The sequence below is a fragment of the Mastacembelus armatus genome, chromosome 8 (assembly GCF_900324485.2).
Source record: "Mastacembelus armatus chromosome 8, fMasArm1.2, whole genome shotgun sequence".
Lineage (NCBI taxonomy): Eukaryota > Metazoa > Chordata > Actinopteri > Synbranchiformes > Mastacembelidae > Mastacembelus > Mastacembelus armatus.
In genome coordinates this window covers 3,284,225-3,307,763 of record NC_046640.1, presented here as the reverse complement: position 1 = coordinate 3,307,763, position 23,539 = coordinate 3,284,225, and the positions used below count along the sequence as shown (strand labels likewise).

At 40.4% G+C, this 23,539-nt stretch overlaps 3 protein-coding genes across 3 annotated transcripts in view; all 3 read left to right on the top strand.

Moving 5' to 3' along the window:
• The first annotated feature begins 422 nt into the window (after nucleotides 1–422).
• rras (RAS related) lies at nucleotides 423–12,011 on the top strand. The gene is made up of 6 exons (XM_026325113.2): nucleotides 423–1,311; nucleotides 2,736–2,823; nucleotides 7,455–7,557; nucleotides 8,355–8,463; nucleotides 9,650–9,768; nucleotides 10,306–12,011. Exons 1-6 carry the CDS (start codon nucleotides 1,225–1,227, stop codon nucleotides 10,391–10,393), a joined length of 594 nt encoding a protein of 197 aa, XP_026180898.1. The 5' UTR covers nucleotides 423–1,224; the 3' UTR covers nucleotides 10,394–12,011.
• A 4,249-nt stretch (nucleotides 12,012–16,260) lies between these two features.
• prrg2 (proline rich Gla (G-carboxyglutamic acid) 2) lies at nucleotides 16,261–20,775 on the top strand. Its single transcript, XM_026325522.1, has 6 exons — nucleotides 16,261–16,626; nucleotides 17,557–17,729; nucleotides 17,981–18,014; nucleotides 18,404–18,536; nucleotides 19,094–19,237; nucleotides 20,407–20,775. Exons 1-6 carry the CDS (start codon nucleotides 16,545–16,547, stop codon nucleotides 20,447–20,449), a joined length of 609 nt encoding a protein of 202 aa, XP_026181307.1. The 5' UTR covers nucleotides 16,261–16,544; the 3' UTR covers nucleotides 20,450–20,775.
• Nucleotides 20,776–21,083: 308 nt separating this feature from the next.
• The window catches only part of prr12b (proline rich 12b), a 99,646-nt gene continuing 97,190 nt past the window's right edge, over nucleotides 21,084–23,539 (top strand). Inside the window, exon 1 of the mRNA XM_026326087.1 lies at nucleotides 21,084–21,497. Coding sequence (XP_026181872.1) covers nucleotides 21,415–21,497 — 83 coding nt within the window. The 5' untranslated portion in view covers nucleotides 21,084–21,414. The remainder of the gene's footprint in view (nucleotides 21,498–23,539) is intronic.

The following is a 23,539-nucleotide window of genomic DNA, read 5'->3' as shown; positions in this document are numbered from 1 at the left end:
TTCATCTGATAATAATCCTTAATCCCCAACATCCTCAACAATGTACACAGGTGCATCTAAGTTTGTCACAACTAAGAGGACACATATGGGCTATAAAATGGGTATATATTTCTGAAGTTAGTATAAAACTGTGTCGCCTGTAATTAAAAGTCCAACCCCATGACTGAACTATTGGTTATACTAATAGATTATGGACAGTTCGTGTGTCTATATTATTTTTGATTTTTCTATACTTAGTTTTTGTATAGTTTTGATTTTCTGCGACCGCTTTGCACTGTTTCCAGTGATAACTATCACTCGTTATGATATGTTGCCTGATGATCTACAGTGTACGTGCTCTTTACTGACTGTTTAGGATCAAACGCTGTGCAAAGTGTAATTATTAGAGCCCTGGGGGCGCAGATTTCCAAAGTAGGCTATGCTATTCACCATTTGCACTCAGATACAGCGCAGCTGTAGAAGGAGTGGTGAGAACACAAGAAGGAAATTAGATCAACTTCACTGGGAAGACGAACAGATCACCGAGCAATGAGTACGGATAGGACTCGTTCGGACTTGCTGCTACGTTTACATCCTGTGCCAGCGTCTACTACGCTAAAATGATGTCATGGGCACGACAGATGACTAAATAAGGATCGTGACACTATAAAGTCGAATGAGATCTGGTCATTTTCATTTTTAATTGAGAAAGGAATAGAAGTAACGCCACGTGTAGTTAGCGCTTTTGGAAATCACGTTTTTCTAGGTGTTTGTGTGTATGTGTGTGTCTGGTGCTTTAGGTTGGTTCAGGAAAAGAGAAGAGGAAGCAGTTCCGCCCTCAGAAGCAACTCCGGAGGCCTCGGAGAAGAGACGCCAGAGCCAACGACCCGCACAACCCGCTTCAGATCCCGAAACGAGCGCAGAATACTGGGCTAGTTTTGGACCGCGGATCTCCGGCGTGACTTTGTTTTCCGGCTGTCGTGCTGAACTCCAAACCAAAAATCCAGACTGTGGAGCATGAACTTCATGTGAAGAAGTTTCACTTTGAATCTGTTCCGATGAAGCGCCCATGCTGATCTAGTTCGCTAAGATTAACGTTAACGTTAAGGTCAACAGGCGGGGTTACTGTGCGGATCTTTGTCTCAGTTTGGTTTGGCTTCAGCTTGGCTTCCTGGAGAGCCGCGAGACCCCAAGATTTTTTTTATTTGTTTTTTTTTTGTTGTTGTTTTTTTTTCCAAAACCAGTATGAGTGGAGAAGAGGAAAGATTCAAACTGGTGGTTGTGGGAGGAGGAGGGGTGGGGAAGAGTGCTCTGACCATCCAGTTCATCCAGGTACGGACTCAGTATCCGCTTCATTACACCCCCGGGACACACTTCTGCATGTCTGTCTTAGCTTCAGGTGTACTCACTGTTCAGAATACTGCTATAAAAGGCTGTAAGCGTTAACGAATATACCACTCAATAATGCTCTTAATAAGATAAAACATAATACTTGCCAGGTGGTAAAAAAAAAAAGCCTTTAATACTGTATAAGCTGTTATAAAATCAAGGCATCAATAAAGAGCAGCTTTGCACAGCTCTGTCACTTTCCTGTGAGCTAAGGTGATACCACCTCATTGGAACTGAGAACAATAAATAAGTAACATGGACAATTATACTGTACATCATTTTTCTTCCAGAAGGTAAGTGCTCATACGGTCCATTGGAGGGACTAAAGAGCTCAAAGATGTGTGGGGAGTATTTTTTTTTTTTTTTACGACCTGGCAACCCAAACTATTTTTTCTTTTTCTGTGAATAATGTCTTTTTGCTGTTACATATAGCTTAAGTTACAATCTCTGCACCTTATATAGGCTAAATCTCTGCACCTTAGTGAGTTATCTCTGTGAACGCCTTTTCCGTAACTGGACATTCTGCTGTTTTTATTTCCTCAACGTTATGTTCCATGTTTTCACAGTAATAGTGGGCAAAAATAAGCATGCACACTTCATTTTCATTGTGATTCATTGCTGAAATTGACCTCTAAATAGATGCACTGCAGAGAAACCCTGGAATCAGTAAAACACATTGAAAATTGAGTAACAATTCATGTACGGCGTAGAAAATGTTGTCAGTACAGTGAAGTACATGGGCAGCACATTTGTATTTGTGACATGCAGAAACCCTGCTGTGGTGTTTTAGTCGGTGTTTGTCACTGGAATGTTGCAGTGGTTCACATGCATATATACTGGAACATAATATAAAATGGACATAGATATAGGAAAAGCCGCTAAGTAGTTAAGTCAAATATTTAAGCAACTGTATTCATTTGTCTGCTACAGTTAGAGAAATATGTTACATGAATTATTCCTCTAATACATTCCCATATTACAGGAATATATGGAAGCAAATCTAGCTCACTGGAGAATCTACATTCGTATCACTGCTGGCTCATTTTCTAGCCTGGTCAGATGATGTAAGAAATGGCCTCTCTATAGCAGAATTTTTTTTTTTGTATCAGAATCAGTTTTACTGCCAGGTATTTTGGACACAGAAGAAATCTGACTCCAGTATAGTGGTTCTAAATGTGCTTGTTGTATGTCGCAATATATACAAAAATAGAAAAATTAAACATATGTATAACTAGAAAAAAGCAAATAGAACTAGGTTATGTGTAGGTATTTTTTGAAAAAACAGAGATTTTAACAATAGGTATCAGCTGCAATATAAACTGTGCCTGGAGCAGTATGTTGTTTCTAACACTGAGTGTGCACCACAGTCCTATTTTGTGTCGGACTATGACCCCACCATCGAAGATTCATACACCAAGATCTGCACGGTAGATGGGAAGGAGACTCGGCTGGACAGTAAGTCTCTGACACACTGGACACAAACTCATGCCATACTGTTAGGGTGATTGCAGGGTGTGTGAAGAGCTTTTTTTGAAAACAGAGGGTGTGTTGCACTCTGATGAGATATGACACAGGCAGTGTGTGTTTGCTCTCTGGATATTTCTTTCCCTTGTTAGGACTTGTACTTGGCCAGTGTTGCTGTGTGAAGCCAGGCTGTAGTGTATTGGGTCACACTGCTGTTTCACCACACAGTAATATGTGAATCATCTGTATACAGATTAACTTCAGAGCTGCTGTTTGTATAGCTTAGTCTGGCTGCTCAGATTTTACATTGGTTTGGAGAGATTTGAACTTCTTTGCTGAAGTTAGTATTTCTAAATCCACTTAAAATTGATTTGATTTTGCTACTCAGGAGACTTGTGTGTTACATGGTGTGTGCACAGAGATGTTGTATGGACTTTGGGAATTATGAAGGGTGGGAACATTGAAAGGTGATGCAAAAAAAAGACAGACATACAAAATTGTTGGTAGGCTTTCATTACTGAAAATGAACTAATGAAAATCAGACTGTTTTTGAATTGTGGTTCAACAGAAGCATTTAAAAAAACAAACTAATGAAATTGGCCTGGACAAAAATGATGGGACCCCTAGAAAATTGATTGAAAATAATTTGACCATATGTTAAACTAAAGTGTGTCCTGTAATTAGCATCACAGGTGTCTTCAAACTTGTAAACAGGCAGTCGGTCTATTTAAAGGGTGAAAAGTAGTCACCGGTTATAAGACCATCTCCAAGCAGCTTGATGTTCCTGTGATTACAGTTGCACATATTGCATAAAAATGCATACTAACAAGCCACAAAGCCTATGTTCACTGACGCAAAAATGAAGCATACAAAGAAAAGAAAACTGTACCTACTGTGAAACATGTCGGAGGCTTGGTTATGTTCTGTGGCTGCTTTGCTGCATGTGGCACAGGCTTTATTATATGTGCAGGTACAATGAAATTTCAAGACTATCAAGACATTCTGGAGCGAAATGTGCTGCCCAGTGTTAGAAAACTTGGTCTCAGTTGCAGGTCATGGGTTCTTCAACGGGATAATAGAGTCAAAGAAAGATGGAGAGAGGTTCACCAATCTGTGAAAAGTTGCGCCTACAAATTGTCAAACAATTTCAGAATAATGTTCCTCAATGTATAATTGCAAAGTTTTTAAATATATTATATTTCTAAATCCACTTAAAATTAAAGCTCTGACTCGTCTAAAAATATATCCTATGGCTTACAGTCAGTTAAAATATATTCATCATTCAGCACCATGTACATCTAGTCTTGTTTCAATTGTTGTATTGATTCTTGATCACGGCCACCATCAGGCAGTCTTCATCTATAACCCTGTCCCATGGTGTCCCTGAGAGGTTAATGCAAGAAAACACAACCAAATACAAAAACACTGATACACAATGATGTTTCTTCCTCTTTAAACCTGGACCGTGTACTTGTATCTTCCCAAACATGCACAGAATTACTCTCTTGGTTTAACTCTACATGTACCAGTATTAGAGATTCTATTACTCCCTTGAAGACCAAGCTTGCAAAACAGAATCAGAAACCATGGCTAAATGAATCTACCCGGGCCCTACGACAGATTTGTAGAAGAGCAGAGCATAAATGGAAAAAGGACAAACTTCGTCTTGTATGAGAGCTTCATGGACTCCTTACTTAAATATCATAGTCCATAGATTGTTAAACATCTGAAGCCTACAGCCTGCCCTCAGGACATTATTCCCACTTGTATTTTCAAACAGGCTTTTAATGTTATTGGACCGACTATCACGGCCATAATAAATTGTTCCTTCCTCTTATTAAAAAACCCAATTTAGATTCCTCAATGGAGCATCTGCAATCCTGGTTTTACTTGACCTCAGTGTGGCTTTCAATACCGTCGACCACACTATCCTGATATGTCAGCACCTCTGATATATGGTGTCCCTCAAGGGTCCATTCTTGCCCTGTTGTTATTTTCTTTGAACATGCTTCCTCTGGGGTCTATTCTTAAAAAGCATAATGTTTTGTTCCACTGTTACGCAGGTGACACACAGGTTTATCTACCGTTAAAATCGAACATCAAAAATGCTTTAACCCCAATCTTACCTTGTTTAAATGATATAAAAGACTGGATGTCTCTTAACTTTTTAAAACTTAATGAAAATAAAGGTCCAAATGAGTTGGTGAATCCTGGCCCCTTGGCCTGTATAGTAAGATGCTGGTGAAAAGTTTGGGTGTCATTTTTGATAAAGATTTCAAATTCAATAAGCAAATTAAAGCTGTTGTAAAATCCTTTTATTTTCCTTTGAGACTCTTGGCTAAAGTAAAGACTTTTCTCCTGTAAAAATCTGGCAATTGTCATTCATGCTCTTGTTTTTTTCAAAGCTCAACTACTCTAATTCTTTATACAGACTTAGCCAGAAAGTGTTATCACGGCTACAAGCAGTTTCAAAATGCAGCAACTAGGATGTTGACAGATACTCGTAAATGAGACCATATAACACCAATCTTACTCATTCATTGGTTGCCAATGCGTTGTCAGATTGAATTCAAATTACCATTTGTTTTTAAATCACTCAATGGCTTGGCGCCTCCTTAAATTGTAGATCTTCTACATTCACTGACTAGAAATGTACAGTGGGTACAGAAAGTATTCAGACCCCTTTACATGTTTCACTCTTTGTGTCATTGCAGCCATTTGCCAAAATCAAAAAAGTTCATTTTATTTCTCATTAATGTACACTCAGCACCCCATCTTGACAGAAAAAAACAGAAATGTAGACATTTTTGCAATGTATTAAAAAAGAAAAACGAAAGAAAGTTTGAATGATTTTTCACATATACATTCACGTATTTGATCAGAGAATAACACATTTTCACTTTTTTGACTGTAATGAAGTTTATGAAAGAAGAATTTTTTATCCATCCATTCTCTATAGTGCTTAGTCCAGTCTTATCACAAGGCTGACACACACACACAGATGAACAGTCATATTGGCACCTATGGGCAATTTAGAGTCACCAACCAACCTAACCTGCCAGTGTTTGGACTGTGGGTGGAGAAAACCCATGGAGACACTGGGACAGCATGCAGACTTGACACAGACAGGATCCAGGGTTGAACAGGATTTGAACTCAGAACCTTCTTCCTATGAGGCTGCAGTGCTAACCACTGCATCCACCCACCATGTTTTTTCCTGTGCTTGCATATAAACATTTAGTCCCTTCTCTCTCCTGCATTTGGCCTTGGAAAGTATCTTCTGGAATGTCTAAACAAACCAAGGCAGTCTTCAGGAGAAATGTCACCATATCCTGTATTTAATGTGTCCAGTAAAGACATCTGGTAATGGGAACAATGATCATAAACCTTCCACCTCCTCACAGAGCAAAAGTCCTGCCTTTCTTGATTCATTCAAACAAATTCATTCTGAAGCTGTCCCAATTTCCAGTTGATAAGACTAAGCACAGCACTCCTTTTGTAATCTTCCATCTGAAAATACAGATAGATGTGTTTGGAATTACTTTCACTTCATTGTATATATGCTGCTTTCTACATGGCCCGATATGTTACTGCCGAGAGGCATGAAATTTACCTGCATGAATGTTTTTAAGTTTGCAACGTGGTTACATTTGGCAAATGTGCTGTAAGTCTTTTATTTATTTATTTTTCCAGTTGGTCAGTACAGTATGAATGAGAAAAACATCTGTGAATTTTGGAAGATGAATTCTGAATGCATTTGCATGCATGTTTATCATCACACTTTCATTGTCATTGCAATTGAGAGATGTATATTCTTTATCTTTATTTTAACTATTACCGACAAATTAAAGTTAACAGGCCTGTCACCGGGTGCAGGTTGTGACAGTAACTAACAAAGTTATAGTCAGCTAACATCAACTGCTTTACAGTCAGTGTGTGGATTTCAGTAGCATCAGCAGGCTAATAATTAGCAAAATGTTAACACTAACTTAGGTTAACAGCAAATATCAGCAATGGAAAGTTAAAATAAATAATCATAAACTTAAGCTAATTCATTTGACACCCGAAATGATTGGCTCATTCCAGCAACCTTCTGCATCAAAAACTACCACTGCCGTTGTCTGCGATGTTTCCAGGCGACACTAAAAAGTGATGGACATGGTGTCAAAATTAAGTTGCTACTGAAAACATTTTCATTGTCGTCGTTGCTACTTTCAGCGTGTTTCTGTATTTGATTGTGTTTTTTGTTTTTGCATTGTGTTTTGCCTTTTGGTTGTGTTTTCTGTTTTCGCAGCACACTGAGTTCTCAGGGCCACCATACTGTTCACACCAACGCAACTTCCACAAATAAGCTACTCTAATAACTATTTCTGTGTTTTATGTTCTGCCTGTCTATAACACATACTATATGTAAACATACAGTAACTGTGAATAACAAATTGAAACTTGTCAAGAAAATACTTTTTTAGTTGTTTTCGTGCATTACTACCTGCTAATAAAAAATATATATATATATAAAATACTACCTGCAGGATTGTCAGGATGATTACAGCAGGAAAGAGAACCTAAGTGAATATGTGTATATTAATGTATATGTGCGTGTTTGTGTGTGTACATTTCAGTCTTGGATACAGCAGGTCAGGAGGAGTTTGGGGCTATGAGGGAGCAGTACATGCGCTCAGGAGAAGGCTTTTTGCTGGTGTTTGCACTCAACGACCGGGGCAGGTAATGCAATACATGAGGACTTGTTGCTCAGCCTATCATGGGTACCTGTACAATATGTGCACAGTCTGAAATTAAACTACATTGTAATTGCTGCAGAAGATTTGCTGTATTAGATATCATTAGATTGAAAGGTGTTGAAGATTATTCTACTGTTCCTTGCGTCAGGTTTCATGTGGGCTGTAGCAGAGCTGAACATACACCAGCCCATTCAGGCTGTATTAGCAGGCATGTCAGTTATTAGATAAAGGGCCTATGCTGAAACACTCCAAGGCTGTATGCATAACACTTTAACTCAGAAAGTCATATAAACCCAGAAAAAGCATTTCTCTGTATTGTACAGTCTGTACTGAAGCTGCAGGAAAGAAATCTAATGCATTAAAACTATAGGACAAATTATTTATGATCAATGTCCATTTCATGAAAATTGAAATCAGTGCTCACAATAATTTATCTCTCTCTCTCTCTCTCTCTCTCTCTCTCTCTCTCTCTCTCTCTCTCTCTCTCTCTCTCTCTCTCTCTCTCTCTCTCTCTGTATGTTTGATATTAAGTTGTATGTAGATAGTCTGTGGTTATGGGTTCATTAAAATAAACATATCTTCCATCCTGAATTAGATGTGATGGTTTTCACACAGCTTTCTTGCTGTAGTCACTATACATTACAAATGACCTGTCATTGTGAACATTTTAAGGACCATAAAACAAATGACAGGAACAGATTGGTCATTGTTATTGTGTCCATCTCCATTTCCTGTAAATCAAACTGTATTTGAATCATTGTTTGTTGTTGCTGATAACAGTTACCATGAGGTTCAGAAATTCCACACCCAGATCCTGAGAGTGAAGGACCGAGATGACTTCCCCATGGTGCTGGTGGGAAACAAGGCTGATTTGCAACAGCAAAGAGTGGTACGTAACACTGAACTCAGTTATTACACAAACTAGTATGATTTTCTGGATGGGCCATCTCATTTAAAGGAAAACAGCAAATCATGGGAAGGCAAAGTTCAAATACAGCTGTGGCCTGAAAGGGCTGGAAAACTGCAGCACAACAACAACTTTTACAATATACTAGTGTAAATTAACATCAGGTGCAGCTTCTAATTTACCTACACAATGAAAATGTCTTTCTTACACCAGTTTATCTACTTGTAAAATGCAAAAATGATGGACATAAACCTTTTTAAAACAACTGTTACTTTTGATTCACTAAGCTATTTTTCTTTACATGGCTTTTTGCAAAGGGAAATAAACCTAGTCCTATAAAGATATCCTTCTACATTTATAATGAAGCCTCTTTTAGGTGGGCTCATTTCCTCACAGGACACTAATGTGTAGGGTGACTCAGTAATACAGTAATTACTATCTGGACTCATTACTATCTGGATGTCCCAGTATCTCCATAAAAAGCCTCCAGTTAATCCAGAATGCTGCAGCCAGAGTCCTGACAGGAACTAGCAAGAGAGATCATATTTCTCCTATATTGGCTTCTCTTCATTGGCTCCCTGTAAAATACAGAATAGAATTTAAAATCCTTCTCCTCACATACAAATCCCTTCATGATCAAGCTCCTTCATACCTTAAAGACCTCATAGTACCATATTATCCCAATAGACCACTTCGCTCTCAGAGTGCAGGTCTACTTGTGGTTCCCAGAGTTTCCAAAAGCAGAATGGGAGGCAGAGCCTTTAGCTATCAAGCTCCTCTCCTGTGGAACCAGCTCCCAGTCTGGGTTCAGGAGGCAGACACTCTCTGTACTTTTAAGGCTCTCTCCCCTAGTTTGTGCTCTCTCCCTCTCTCTCTGTTCTCTCTGTACCTTCTGCAGGTGTCCCTGGTCCTGGAGCTGTATATTACTGATGTGCAGTTACTGGCTCCACCATCTATTTGTTGTTTATTGTTGTTGTTCTTTTCTCTCTCCTCCATCCACTCACCCCAACCGGTCAAGGCAGATGGCCGCCGCCTTGAGATGATTATATTGTGATTTAGCGCTATACAAATAAATTGAATTGAATTGAAAATTAAATGGAGAACTGTTAAGTGACCATGGAGGCCCTTACTGGAGGCTGAGCCTGGATATTGTTTGCTTTGTCTGCAGATCTCTAAGGAGGATGCTCAGTCGTTTGCTAGAGAGAATAGGATCCACTATATGGAGGCTTCGGCCAAGAATCGATATAATGTGGATGAAGCCTTCTTGGAGCTGGTGCAAATGATCAGGTGCAATTCTTATTTATTTTGAAATGTCAGATCTCAGCTGGGGATGGCAAAAGCTGCTTGGCCTAAATAGCATTCTTTTGGAGCATTTGACTCCACAGCACACATAGTGATTATTTTTTTATATTCTTATTTTACACTTTTCAATATTTCAACAAGTGTTTTACCCTAAAGGTCTACTGTGGATCTGAACATGGCCTAATACTGGTAAGGGTGGGGACATGCTGGTTTGTGCTGTTCAATACATATGTAATAATAAATAGTTTTTCTTATTGCATCAGTGCTGCCGTCCCCTGCCAAATTCACTGTACTTGGAACTTGGATTTAGTATCAGGTCCTAAGAGGAGTTCTGGTACAGTGCCAGGTTAAGAATAAAAGAAAAACAAAACCTAGGACTGTGAATACCTGAGTCAGTACTTGGGATGTCAACAGTGATTCTTGAGGCTGTGTAGTGCGTACAACTGCACAGTACACTTTCTGTGGTCAGGGATAAACCGCCTCTCCTGATTGCTCTCAATTTCTTCTCTTGTTCATTCACAGAATGTTTCAGGAGATGGAGAGTCCTCCTCCCCCAACTCATCACACAAGGAAACAGAAGAGTGGTGGCTGTCCCTGTGTCCTCCTCTAAGCACTGTTACTATGGACACCAAAGCCTCATCCCCCTCAGTTTGTCCAGAGTGGGGTGTGTAAGAGTGTAAGAGGGAAAAAGTGAAAAGTGTGACTGAAAGGTCCATCATTATCTTTCTAAATTGTTTTATTACCATTTTTGTCAAAAAACAACTTTTACATGAGTGTAAACATATATTTTAATGAGAGGATGCAAAGGGAGAAGTGTGAGTAGGAGCTAGTGTCAGTTTGGTGAAGAAAACAGGAAATCATTACTGTAGCTGTTACTGTACTGGTGACATTCAGTAATAATGCTGTTACTGTACATATAGTTAGTGCCCACAAATCGACATATAATATCATGTGTTGAGAGAGTGACCAAAGTGCTGTTAGGCAGACTGTTGTGTCTTCCAGGTACACATCAGCAGTGACATCATCACCGCATGGCTCCTGTGCTACAGACATCACCCACACCACTTACTTCCAATACTATGTGATTATTGTAAAAACACTGATGTTTTGAAAAGAATACATATAACATTTAAAGTTGCTTATGAATGTGGCATGCCCATAGATGAGGCGGGACATCACTTTGCTGTCATGTTCAATGTCTTCCTGCAGGGTGCAGTAGAGCCCTACAGCAGAACTAGAATCAGAAAAGCATGCAGTAGCTGTAGTTGTTTCCAGGTACTGCCTCCTTGCACTTATACACTTGTATTCCTACAGAGACAAAATATTGAAAACTTCCAGAAATTCCAGATGTTTATTCAAGGTGCATTGATTATACGATATGTTGATGCTGTCACTTTTGAAACTTCTAGTCTGTTGGCGATGCACTGCCTACATTAGCTGAATGCAGAATTGTCTAATTCAAGTTTTGGATTTGTATACAATTACATGACAATACACATGACATGCAGCATGTTCAGTTTACATAAATACTTTGTGGAAGATAGGTGGCCTTCCTTCTGGTACTAGCACCCCTCTACATGCCAGCATCATTAGTATTTGTCAAAGATTCAATATTTAACAATGTCCTTCATACGACAGTAATATGGTGTGTTTTTTGTTTGTTTGCCATTGTTTTATCATCATTGAGAATGTGAATACCAGGTGAATACCACAGATGTACCACATCAGTGAGATCCATAACCCAGCCCCACACTCCCAACTGTACAGTAGCTCCACTCAGCCAGTTGAGGCCGCTATTGCAGAAGCAGGGATGAGAAGCCAGCTGTTCTCATCAGCTTGCCTCTCTCTCTCTCTCACACAACGCACATCCAGACCAGCAGTGTCTGATCTGCCAGTGCTGAGATATGTATTCTTTCACTGACACAGAGATAATAAAAAACCACAATTTCAAGCAGCTTCATCAAACTTTTTTCATCGAGCTGTTATCCAGCCAATCCCAGCAGAGGAGAGTACACTAAACAAATAACCAGTCACTGCTTTTTTTTATTTGCAAGAACGGATTCACTCACATGCACACCACGAAAAAGTCTTTATCATGTTCACTTAAAAGAATTCTTGCTCAGTACTTTCTCAAATATACAGATAAAAATTGCCATTTGCAATGCTTGAGGTTTTATATTGAAATTAGAGTCATTCACTTTAATAAATCAATGTATCTTAAAAGTCAATTCTGTTGTACTTTGTATGACTTTTCAACATTAGTTTTAACTGATTTTTATGTTTCATCTTAGTTGTACCAGATGGGTTGTTTCTTTTATCTGATAACATTTTGTCAGAAAAATGACACATTTTTCAAGTTTATATTGTTCTATCATAATAGTGACATGTTTAACTATTAGGAATGCATATTCTTCAAGCTCAAGGACTTAAAGGCTGTGAAAAACATTCCACTCTGTTAGGGATATATAAATCACACAATGTCACAGTATCAACATAGTTATTGATGAATAGATTATGTATTTATTATGCATTAAGAACTGGTACTTTGTAGACCCATCTTTGTTGAGAGGACAGCAAATAATACCAAAATCCTGCACTAAAACATGCTGGAAATGCTCTTTGCCTTCAAAAATAACACAAGAAATACCCCTAATAAGAAGAAGAGTACTTTATTAATCTCCAAGAGGAAATAGAATTGTTACAGCACTTTTTTGGGGGGCATTCTGTGCATTATTGCTTATATTGTGGAATTATGTGTCTTATGGCTGTGAACACAAAAGACTTCCCGAATCTCAGTCTTGGCTTTAGGAGGAATTAGTCTGTGGCTGAATGAACTTCCCATTCGCCACAGTTCCTCATGAAGTGCGTGGGCAGGATTATCCAGTATGGAGTTGATTTTGTCCACCATCCTCCTCTCTGCCACAGCCTCCAGACTGTCCAGTTCCAGTCCAACAACAGATTTTGCCTTCCTGGTCAACTTGTTAAGTCTGTTGGCCTCACCAGCCTTGATGCCACCTCCCCAGCACACAACTGGAAAGAACAGTGCACTCGCTACTACAGACTGATGGAACATCTTCAGTAGCTTGTTGCACATGCCAAAGGAACAGAGTCTCCTGAGAACAGTCTGCTCTGTCCTTTAGGAGTCCACAATCTCTATTTTCTCTCCAAGGATGGAGACAGGGACTGGGGTCTTCCTGCTCCTCCTAAGGTCCACCACCAGTTCTCTGGTTTTCTTGATATTGAGCTTTAGCTGTTGTTACACCAATCAACAAAGCTTTTTATCAAGTGTCTGTATTCCTCATTGTTATCATTACTGATGCATCGAATTATTGAAGAATCATCAGAGAACTTCTGGAGGTGACAGGTTCACGAGTTGTAGCTGAAGTCTGAAGTGTAGTGTGTAAACAGGAATGGTGCCAGTACAGTTCCTTGGGGTGCACCGGTGCTGCTCATCACCACATCAGATATGCAGCCATCTAGGCAAACAAACTGTGGCTGCCCAGTGAGGTAGTCTGTGATCCACTCCACCATGTCTGCAGGAACTTCCATATCCTGCACCTTTGCACTGAGCAGGTGGGACTGAATAGTGTTGAAAGCACTTGAAAAGTCAAAGAACATGACTGTCACGGTGTTGCCCTGCCTCTCCATATGGGAGTATGCTCTGTGCATTAAGAACATCATGGCATCTTCCACTCCGATGTGTTGCTGATATGCAAACTGCAGGGGGTCCAGAAATTTAGACACTTGAGACCTCAGGTGTTGCAGGACCAGTCTCTCAAACAATTTCATGACATGTGATGTTAGCACTACTGGTCTGAAGTCACTAAGGGAACTTGGATGGCTTCTTTTTGGTAATGGGAACAGTACAGGAAGTTTTCCATAACGTAGGCACCTTTTTGAGCCTCAGAGAGAGGTTGAAGAGTTGCGGAAAAACCTCTACAAGCTGTCCAGCACACACCTTAAGTACTCTGGGACTGATCTCATCTGGTCCTTTTGCTTTGTTGGTCTTTAGTTTAGCTAGTTCCTTCCTCACCTGTTCTGTGGCAAAGGCTGGGGCTGTGTATTGTGTTGATGAGGAGTCAGGGCAGGGGAGGAGATATTGGAGGTGAGGTATATTTCAATGTTGTATGGCTGCTAATAGAGGAGATGGCATCAGTGGGCAATGGGGAGGCAGCATTGGCAGAGATGTTGGGTGGAGGGATGTGAAGAGACCCCAAGCTGCTAAGGTATTGGAGGGAGGAGGGATGGTGTGTGAGGACACTGGGTCAGAGTAAAAAGCAGAGGTGGTGTCAAATCTATTAAAGAACAGGTTAAGTTCATTAGCAAACTTTGAGTCTCCTTCCACAGCAGTGTGTGACTTCTTATAGCCAGTCATTATTTTCATCCCATTCCACACCTCTTTGATATTATTCTGTCTCAACTTGTGCTCTACTCTGTCTCTATAGAGCTGCTTTGCCTCCCTCAGCTTCCTCTTGAGTTCCTTCTGCACAGCTCAGAGTTCCTCCTTTGCCATGAACGCCCTCTTCTTCTTGTTGAAGAGGCCTTTAATGTCCTTATTTATCCATGGCTTATTATTGGGGAATCCGCTTTTTTGGATGGAACAACATTGTCCTCACAGAAGCGGATGCAATCTGTGATACAGTGAGAGATGCCTTCGATGTCCTCACCATGAGCGTCCATGAAAAAGTCCCAGTTTGTAATCCTGAAGCACTCCTGCAGGGCCTCCTCAGCATCCTTTGACCAAACCTTCACATACCTCTTGGTAGCAGACTGTTGTCTTACTGCGGGCTTGTTTGTTGGTATTAGATATGTTAAGTTGTGGTCTGATCCACCAACCGGAGGGGGGGCTGAAGAGCTGTATGCCTCCTTCACACTGGCATAAAAGAGATCAAAAATATTATTTGGTATTTGGTTTCTCTCCCTCATGTGTGCATATGTTTCCCATAGGTGACTAAGTGATCAGCATGCTGATTAGGCATTAGGTGCAAGGCAGTATTTATACCAGTTTTAAATTCACCCTGTTGCTGGATTGTACTGTGACCTGTCTGTTTTTTTGTTTTTTGTAAAGTGCCTTGAGATGTTTGTGTTGTGTTGTGCTATACAAATAAAACTGAATGGAATTGAATTAAGTTGGTTTCACTTCATTCCACTTCACTTCATTTCAGTTCAGCTCACAGCAAGACACAGGCCAGAATTGAAATGAGCACAGGCATAGTCAAGGCCTGGTTCCAGTGCCTTTGCAGCCCCAGGGTCACCCCAGACAGGGCCTGTGACATCATTGTGGCATGTGTGGTTCTCCACAACATAGAAACAGTGCGAAGAGAGCAATGTCCTGCACCAACAGAAAGTGAAACAGTCCATCTTGACTACCCTCTAGATGTGCCAGATGGCAGAATGATTAGGGACACAATTTGTTTTAATCATTTTGCATATTAAAATAAAGAGAACATATATGTATCAAGTCTTTATTTCCTGCAAGTACAGATGCAATAGATGGTCATTGAATGTTGTTAAAACCATCATCAACCAGCACCATATCACCTTATCCACCGTTAACTTGTGTTCCAAGTGTACTGCATACAGTTGTTTCACTGGGAGCTAGAAGAACACAAAAAGAATGATGTTCATAGTGCCATAGCCACTTAGTGTTATTGCAAGTCATTATTCAACAGGCGACAGAATCTTGCAGTGGCTAGTTGGGCGATGGATGGATGGATGGATGGCTCCTTTCATTACCACACTCAGCATTGCTCTGTGATATGTAATGAAAAATCATTCAATAACATTTACCTGTTTGAAGGAGGTTTTTATATTTCATTTTAATTTGCTGCCACGTTCGTTTGGCACCTGTGTGGACATTGAACAAGTTCAGAGGAGGAAAAAAAATTGTTTAAAAAAAGTTTTAATAAAAAAGACTTTCAACAGGTACAGAAAGAAAGAACCCGCATTGATGTGGTCAGCAGTTTTCTATCACGCCAGCTCACATTCGTTTGCTGCAGCGTTGGTATTGCTTTTTTTTTTTTTTTTTTTTTGTTATATATATATGCTCATGTTCATCAAACCAGGTGATCAAAACTCCCAGTTCCACTGGGAAAAATATGCGGAACGCGCCTTCTTCTCCGTTGCCATGGTGAATCATCGTATCTGCGTTCACTGCTGTGGGCTTTTATATGACAGGCACGCGCTTTACTCAGGTGGAAATTAACTCCGGGTTGACTGAACTAATTCTGATCTGGTTTTCTGAAACCGGAGTCAACCTAGAGTTCAGGTTAACTTCGGAGTTTGTTCAACCTGTTTCCTGAAAAAGCCCCCCCCCCCCCCCCCCCCCGTCCCTGTACTGTGTGTGTAAACAAGTTTCTTCTATGCGCACACACTATGGTGTACTGATAAACAGTAGCCCAATGCAGCGAGACAGGTTTGTGGCGGGTCCTCCTTCCATCTGGTATGCTGTCCAACAGGTTTGTGATGTGACGTTGCTGTTGGGAAACAGCCTAGCCTAACACTCGCTCCTGACGGTGTCACCACAACATTCAGCATAAAGAAGCTCAGTCAGAAGTTTCCGTGGTCTAGAAGAAGAAGTAACGCGTTCATAACACAAAGGGAGAAAACTAAATTAAGTAAGCAGGCGGCAGCGTTGGGCAGGTGCGTGTTAGGGGCTCCTCCTTCACAGAAGCTATTCGATCAGGCTTCTCGTTACAACTACCGGGAATCGTGCCCGCACAAAGGCTTCCGTGTCATTTTCCGTACAGTTGTTTGCATCAATGGCAACCTGGTCATCGTGGATCCCCGTGTTGTCTCTGCTGCACCTGGCTCACTGCTCTGTCATATTCAGAGAAGCTCCAGGTAAGCCACACCTCTCCTCAATTTATACTAAGTCTTAATGGAGAAAATAAGCGTCTACTCTTTACATGACCCGTGTCTCTCCCTATTAGCTATAACGTAGTATCATAGTAGTATTCTCTGCTCTGATTATCAGATATGAGACGAAAATGTGACCAATAGAACTGTAACAAAAATATTAACATCACAATCACTAGTTTTTGCATATTGAACAGCAACAGACAGTCGATGTACACTGGTTTAAATTAATTACGGAACTTTTAAAGTATTTAAATATTGGGATTCAGTGTATTAAAACAATATTTTAAAACTATTGTATATTTAAATTACATTCATTGTACATTTAAAAAAAAAAAAAATATCTGATAGTATCTGACCCTGCTATCACCCTGAGCTCGTATCTCCACTCTGTTACACTCATCAGTTAATTGTTTTTCAAGATGCACCCATAAGCTTTCTTAAAAAACGCTAAATGTAAAGTTTCAAAGAAACCACAACTTGAAGAATGGTGACAAATCCATCCATCCATCCATTTTCTAGGGATCAGGGTCACGGGGATCTGCTGGAGTCTATCCCAGCTCTCTCTCAGGTGGAAGGCAGGGGTACACCCTGGACAGGTCACCAGTCCATTACAGGACCACAAATAGACACACAACCTCACACACTCACTCCTATGGGCAATTTAGATTCACCAATCAACCTAACATGCATGTTTTTGGTCTGTGGGAGGAAACCGGAGTAAACCCACGCAAGCACAGGGAGAACATGCAAACTCCACACAGAAAGGCCGGGTTACGAACCCACAACCTTCTTGCTGTGAGGCAACAGTGCTAACCACTCAGCCACCATGCTGCCCTGGTGACAAATCATTTACCCCAAACAGTATTTCTTGTTCCATATTGTTTCTGAGTATATAAGTCCTGTGTCCTGCAGAAGACCCCGTGGTACTGGACAAGTTGTCAGCGACCTCCTTCTTGTCTCGCTCACTGCTCTATAACAGCTGGGACTTTGAGTTGGTGGTGCCTGGAAATCTGGAGAGGGAGTGTTATGAAGAGAAGTGCAACTATGAGGAGGCAAGAGAAGTGTTTGAGGATAACACTAAGACGGTACGGCTTATGGCAACAACTGTCTCATTATTGTGCACTCATTTAGATATACAATTCTGCAGTATTCATGATTGTCTAATAGTTATGACTGCAGTGCTGCATTGCAGTCTTGAAGTGGGGGAAAAAACAACTGTACGATCCATGTATTTGTATAGAATCTTACAGAACTATCACCTAAACATACATTAGAAAACCTTATTGTTTTGCATTTGAGGATATGTCGTTAAATTTGTATTTGCTTCCATTTCTAGGAATTATTTTGGAAAGACTATGTCAACAGCCAAGGTAATGATTTAAGAGATAAATATTACCCAGGATTGTAGTCTACAAGGCTTAATGCAGTGTTTTCAGACTTAAACTGTTTCGGTAAACACATCATTATTATAATGCACAATTTTAATAATTTCTTTATTGCTAACATCTTTATAAAATTGTATTTCTTTAAATTTGGGGTGCTACTGAATGCTACAAAACAATTGTAGGGCTGGTTTAGAAGTGGACAAAGTAAAGCAGTACTTGATAACGCACAAGACTTCAGGTGCACTCAGTCAATAGTGATGAAAATAGTGACAGAAATCTTGACTGTAGAGATTAGTGATCTGCTATCGGATTGATTGGTATGAAAACTGTAGTAAGAAGCCATAGTGTGGTGTTAATGATGTTTGTCTTGGAAGCTTCAACACCCAGAGTGGATGTGTCGGGGCTGGTGGCAGGGATACTGGCTGTTATAGTGTCTGCAATCATTGTCACTGTGTTGGGAATCTACTGCTACCGAGCCAAGAAGAAGGGTGGGCAGAGGTCACCTCCGTAAGTTCACTCTCATGTCAAGCATTTGCAGAGAAACTTTTTTGCTCAGCTAACCTAATCATGTAGAATAAAATGGTGATCTATCCTATGTACCACACTAAGGATGAATTACAGACATTTGCTAGACAAATACATGTCCTACAGAGGTATCTGAAAGCTTTGGTGGGTTATTTATGTCTTTAAAGCTGGTACTGCACCCATTGACAGTGCAGTAGGACCCACGTGTTTCGCAGTCTTGTGGTCTTTTATGGCACACCAGAAAGGCCAAGTAGGAAACAGAGTTTATTAGTCCAGCCTGTGATATTTCCAAACTTGCTTGAGAGTATCGCAAACCTTGAGGTCTGACCCTGCAACCTTTATTGTAGCACCACTTTCTGGTGAAAATATCTATTTGTACTTAACACAGTTTATAAAAACATGAAATTAAACATATTTAATTTTAAATTTACTGGACATATACATGCTTGCTTTAGACTTTAGCATTGGAGTTTATAGTAACTGGCTTGTTAGATTCTTCAGAAGTTCATTTATCTATTGTGCTGTGTGCACTGGCACAGAGCTCCAGTGAGGATGGCAACAGATGGACGTCCAGCCCCAGAGACGGTGCCCCTGGCTGGGATTATTGCCCCAGGTCTACCGAGTTACAATGAGGCTCTCAACCGCAGTGGGCAGCATGATGCCCCACCACCACCTTATTCAGGGTAAGTGGGTGCTCCAGTATGCACATGCACTTTACATTGATCCAGACCAGTGTTTATGGCAGTTCAAGATCCAACCAAACTACTACTACAAAAGAAAGAAAAATACACTTGTGGACCTTAAAAAAAGCAGTAGACAACACAGCTGCAACAACTTAAATTTCAGTTTCAATTTAGATTTTAGTTGGTGCTAAATCAGAATAAAAAATTATCTGGAGGGACTTTGCATATACACCCACCAAATCCTTCAGATTTGAACTGGACTCAGTTTGGATGGCCATCTACCTTGAATGAATAAATAAAAATAAAATAAATACATCAATAAAAACACTGTCAGGATGCCCGAGCGGTCTAAGGATAGGCTCCAGCAGATCCCTGTGACGCTGGTTAAGGAATAAGCGGGTATAGAGAATGGATGGATGGAAAACACTATGCAGCTTGGTAGGACAAGTAACTACATATCAGCAATATACAGCTGACCAGGAATACCTATAGAATCTATATGTAAATATACCTTTTAAAAGCTCTTTTTGACACCTTTCATAGGAGGTTGGTTTCTGCAACAATATTAGTGGCACTGGGAAATTCAAAATCTTATCCATTTGAATGTCTGTGACAATGTATCTTTGCAAAATAATTTTTTTACAAATAAAATATGCATTTTATTGATGTAGAAATGCAGTCCTTTGAAAACAACTCATTTTCTAACAAAATTTATAATCTTAAAGAGAAATGTCAATATGTTTAGACGACTTTTTGTTTGATAAGACTGACAAGTCTTGTGGCTTAGTTTAAAAATGTGGAACTGGTTGCACACCCCCAGTTTCATAATCAAACTAAAGAGGAGAAGTTGGCTCCTTGTCCATTTATTGATGGCAATGATAATTTGCGCTCTCCAAGATTTTCTATTTTCAGGTGTCTGATAAAGTCTGGATTTTAAAAACAACACCTGCTTCATTTATGTGTGCATTTGATCAAAGAGTAATCATGTAAAAGGGAATTTTTGATTAGACTCCTTTTTGGTTGATGTTGCAGTTTGGAGGAGGTGGCTGCTTTGACAGTTACTGCTGCAGTCCTTTCTTTGCTAGAACCTCAAACAGACTGTTGGACCTTAATTTACAATGCTGCCATGTATGACAATGCTTAGAGATTCTTCTTGTCTTCAACCACAGGGGTGCGCCATCAGAGCCCGCTAATCCAGGAGAGAACGAATGACAGGGCCCACGTGGGTGATGGGTACTGGTGGTTTGAATTTTTAAATGTTGCATGTATTTTTTTATGTACTTTATTTATGTGTGAATTTATGACACAGTGCCAGAATACATTGGCTGTCAGTCTTTCCAATGTGTAGGTGTAATGCAGCTGATGGTAAGATTCACTTTTGTCATTGCATTGCACACCCAACACCAGTGGTATGGTTTGTAAAGTTTTTACTTTTGAGCAAAGACACTACATAAAATTGATTTCATTTTATTAAGAATCTTACTTCTTCATGGTCACCCAGAAATGTTTTAGATAATAAATTCCATAACAAATTCAAACACCTCAAGTCATTTTTGTCTATTATAACTTGTCAAACCAGTAGAGACAAGCAATGTTTATACACTTGAACTCAGAAAACGCCTGCAAATCATTCAGTGCGTGCTGTAACTTGTCTTTATCGCAGCAGTTTATCATAGAATAGAAATAACGCTGCAAGAAGCTACAAAGGCTGTATCTACTGTTTTCCACAATGCTACACACTGTGCTGCTGTGTGTCTGTGCGCACGCGTGTAGCGCGCGCGTGTGTGCAAGCGGGAAGGAGTGGATGAACGCCGGCTCAGTCCTCTTAAAAATGGCGTCCTGTGAACAAAATGAGCGAAATAGCTTTCTTGTAGAGTGAGCGAGCAGCTAGCAGCTCTGGATCAATGTGAATATCGCTTGACTTATGAAACCTGCTGAAGAACGCACAGCATCTGTTTTACGGTCCATCAGCTTAACACAGGAGACAATAGACAGTGAAATATATGGGGAGAGGAGAAAAGGGAGGAGGTGCTCCTGGCTGCTGTGACACCCCCGTTCCTCCCAGTCTACAGGCTCGTCAAGCGGAGAAATAAACAGAAGTGAGAGCAGGGAAAGAAAAGACATTCCTCCCTCCCCTCCCCTATCTATCTGTCCATCTTCATCCAGCCCTTTCTTTCATGGAGAGGAATTATCCCGCTGCAGGATTAGGAGACCTAGGGGCTGAAACGGGATGGTATTACGACAGATCGGCCAAAGCAAGGTAAGCTTCGGGAGCATGAGCATGGGCACTCATATGCTGATGCAGGTAACCAATGTGTTTATAATTGGCTCTAACAATGTCATGGCACGAGCGCCGCCTCTACCTCTGCATCGGCCCGGCTGCATGGTGCCGCTACATGGACACCAGTTTCAGGTACAGCCAGCCGTATTGTCATTCGGGGAAGGGGAGGGGGCATGGGGGCTGTCTCTAAAATGCATGGAATGTGATGGAAGGTTAATAGTGATACGTAGACAGAGGAGAGGGGAGAAACGGGGGTGTGTTTGGGGTGCGGTACCTGAGTCTGGTATTTCACAAATGAAAGATTACACCTATGTTCCAGCAATGCATTGTGTCCGCCGATGCTTTGTCTTGATTTGGACTCAACAAATGCATGACATGGGGACACTCACAGGGCGGGTGGCAAGCTTAATTGGTACAGTACTAAATGGCTGTACCCTGCAAATTAAAAGCGGTTCGCTTCACAGCGGGAATTAAACCCAAACCTCTGCATTCGGTGACATAAAAAACAATTTGTGTGCGAATGAATTAATGTGGAAGCTAGAGGGTAATTAACGACGTCCATTTGTTTTATGTGAAGTTTGTAAAACCAAACGAACTGCATGAATGTGTCGGGTGAATAATAGTGCTCTGAATCAACACACTCTGCCTTATTAGTAAACAGTACAATGATGTCACGTGACTGACCAACTGCCTGATCCCCTCGTGAAACGGGAGCTAATACAGAGAACCTTTGGAACACAGCGTAAATATGAAGTTAACATTAGCTACCCGCTAACATGTCCGGCTACATAAGACTCATCCTGCACATGATCGAGTATCTGGCATCGACAGCATGAGTGCAGCTTCTAGCATTCTTGTCCATGAGTCTCCTGCGAGAAATGTTTCCAAACAGGCTAGTTCATCACTAAGGCGTGGGATGCTAGCAAACCCTAAAACCCCGGCTATGTCACACAACTACTTATTTTAATGAACGAAAGACGAAGGGCTGGATGAGATGAACACGTAGCTATGTGTTCTGCTCTGGAATGAAACGCGCCCTTCGTGCTAACATTAACTATAGCTCCTATTAGCTTTGGTAGACGTTAGCGGTCGCCATGACAACCACATCAGCCTTCTCCCTGGATGGATGGATAATGAGGGCAGATGCACAAATCCTGATTTTTGGTTGTGAATTTATTGTCTAAATGTGATGCTGTAGTTAAATGTCTTTATTCCTATCCAGATAAGATAAACGTGGAGTGGTTAGTAGATTAGCTATAGGGGCCATTTGGTCATAAAATATAGACTAATCTGGAACAGATTGATCTGGATTTGTTAATGTTTTGAGACAGGATCAAGTAAACCAAATCAAAGTAAATCAAAGTAACATTATATTGGATCAACCTTATCCACATAGAGATGACCAAATTCAGATAGGAAGCACTATGAATTCAACTACATCTCAACAGAGACAACTATGTAAAGAAAGCTGGAAAAACAGCCAACATGGGCTCAAAAAAGTTTTTTTTTTTAAACACAAAACAGACTCATCATCTGACCCACAACAAACACTTCACAAATTTGTGGATTTTTATAGAATTTGTCTTAATTGACAAAAAGGGTTCATGTCCAATAGTTAAAACAAAATAAACAAATCAAAAAAGGTATTCATTTGTGGAGAGAACCACCCTTTGAAGTTCAGCTTTTAGGAGGAAGCACTCATCTCCTGTGGTTTGTTGTAGGTGGGTAGCTTAAGAGTGATTTGTTCCTCTGTCAGATATAGGCACTGTCATTAGCCTTAGCTACCACTGGGAGTAGTAACATAATACCTACCTGTCTTGTCCTGCATAATATTGCGACCAGAAGCATTGCCCCTCTCTGTGGCCATGTGTACATGTGTATTATACGCCTGTGCTGCTTGAACATCAAAAATAACCTGCAGCATTCTCAAATTATTTAATCATTTTCAGAAATAAATTTTCAAGATTTTAATCAATCTGATGACTCATATTCACTTCCGTTTGACCAACTGGCCCCTAGGT

What these genes read in the sequence shown, in the direction of transcription:
- rras (XM_026325113.2), top strand. Translation starts at nt 1,225, where the DNA reads ATGAGTGGAGAAGAGGAAAGATTCAAACTGGTGGTTGTGGGAGGAGGA. An exon ending in TGACCATCCAGTTCATCCAG is followed by an intron (nt 1,312 to 2,735) that starts GTACGGACTCAG and finishes TGTGCACCACAG; the next exon opens with TCCTATTTTGTGTCGGACTA. An exon ending in ATTTGCAACAGCAAAGAGTG is followed by an intron (nt 8,464 to 9,649) that starts GTACGTAACACT and finishes CTTTGTCTGCAG; the next exon opens with ATCTCTAAGGAGGATGCTCA.
- prrg2 (XM_026325522.1), top strand. Translation starts at nt 16,545, where the DNA reads ATGGCAACCTGGTCATCGTGGATCCCCGTGTTGTCTCTGCTGCACCTG. An exon ending in CATATTCAGAGAAGCTCCAG is followed by an intron (nt 16,627 to 17,556) that starts GTAAGCCACACC and finishes TGTGTCCTGCAG; the next exon opens with AAGACCCCGTGGTACTGGAC. An exon ending in TTGAGGATAACACTAAGACG is followed by an intron (nt 17,730 to 17,980) that starts GTACGGCTTATG and finishes TTCCATTTCTAG; the next exon opens with GAATTATTTTGGAAAGACTA.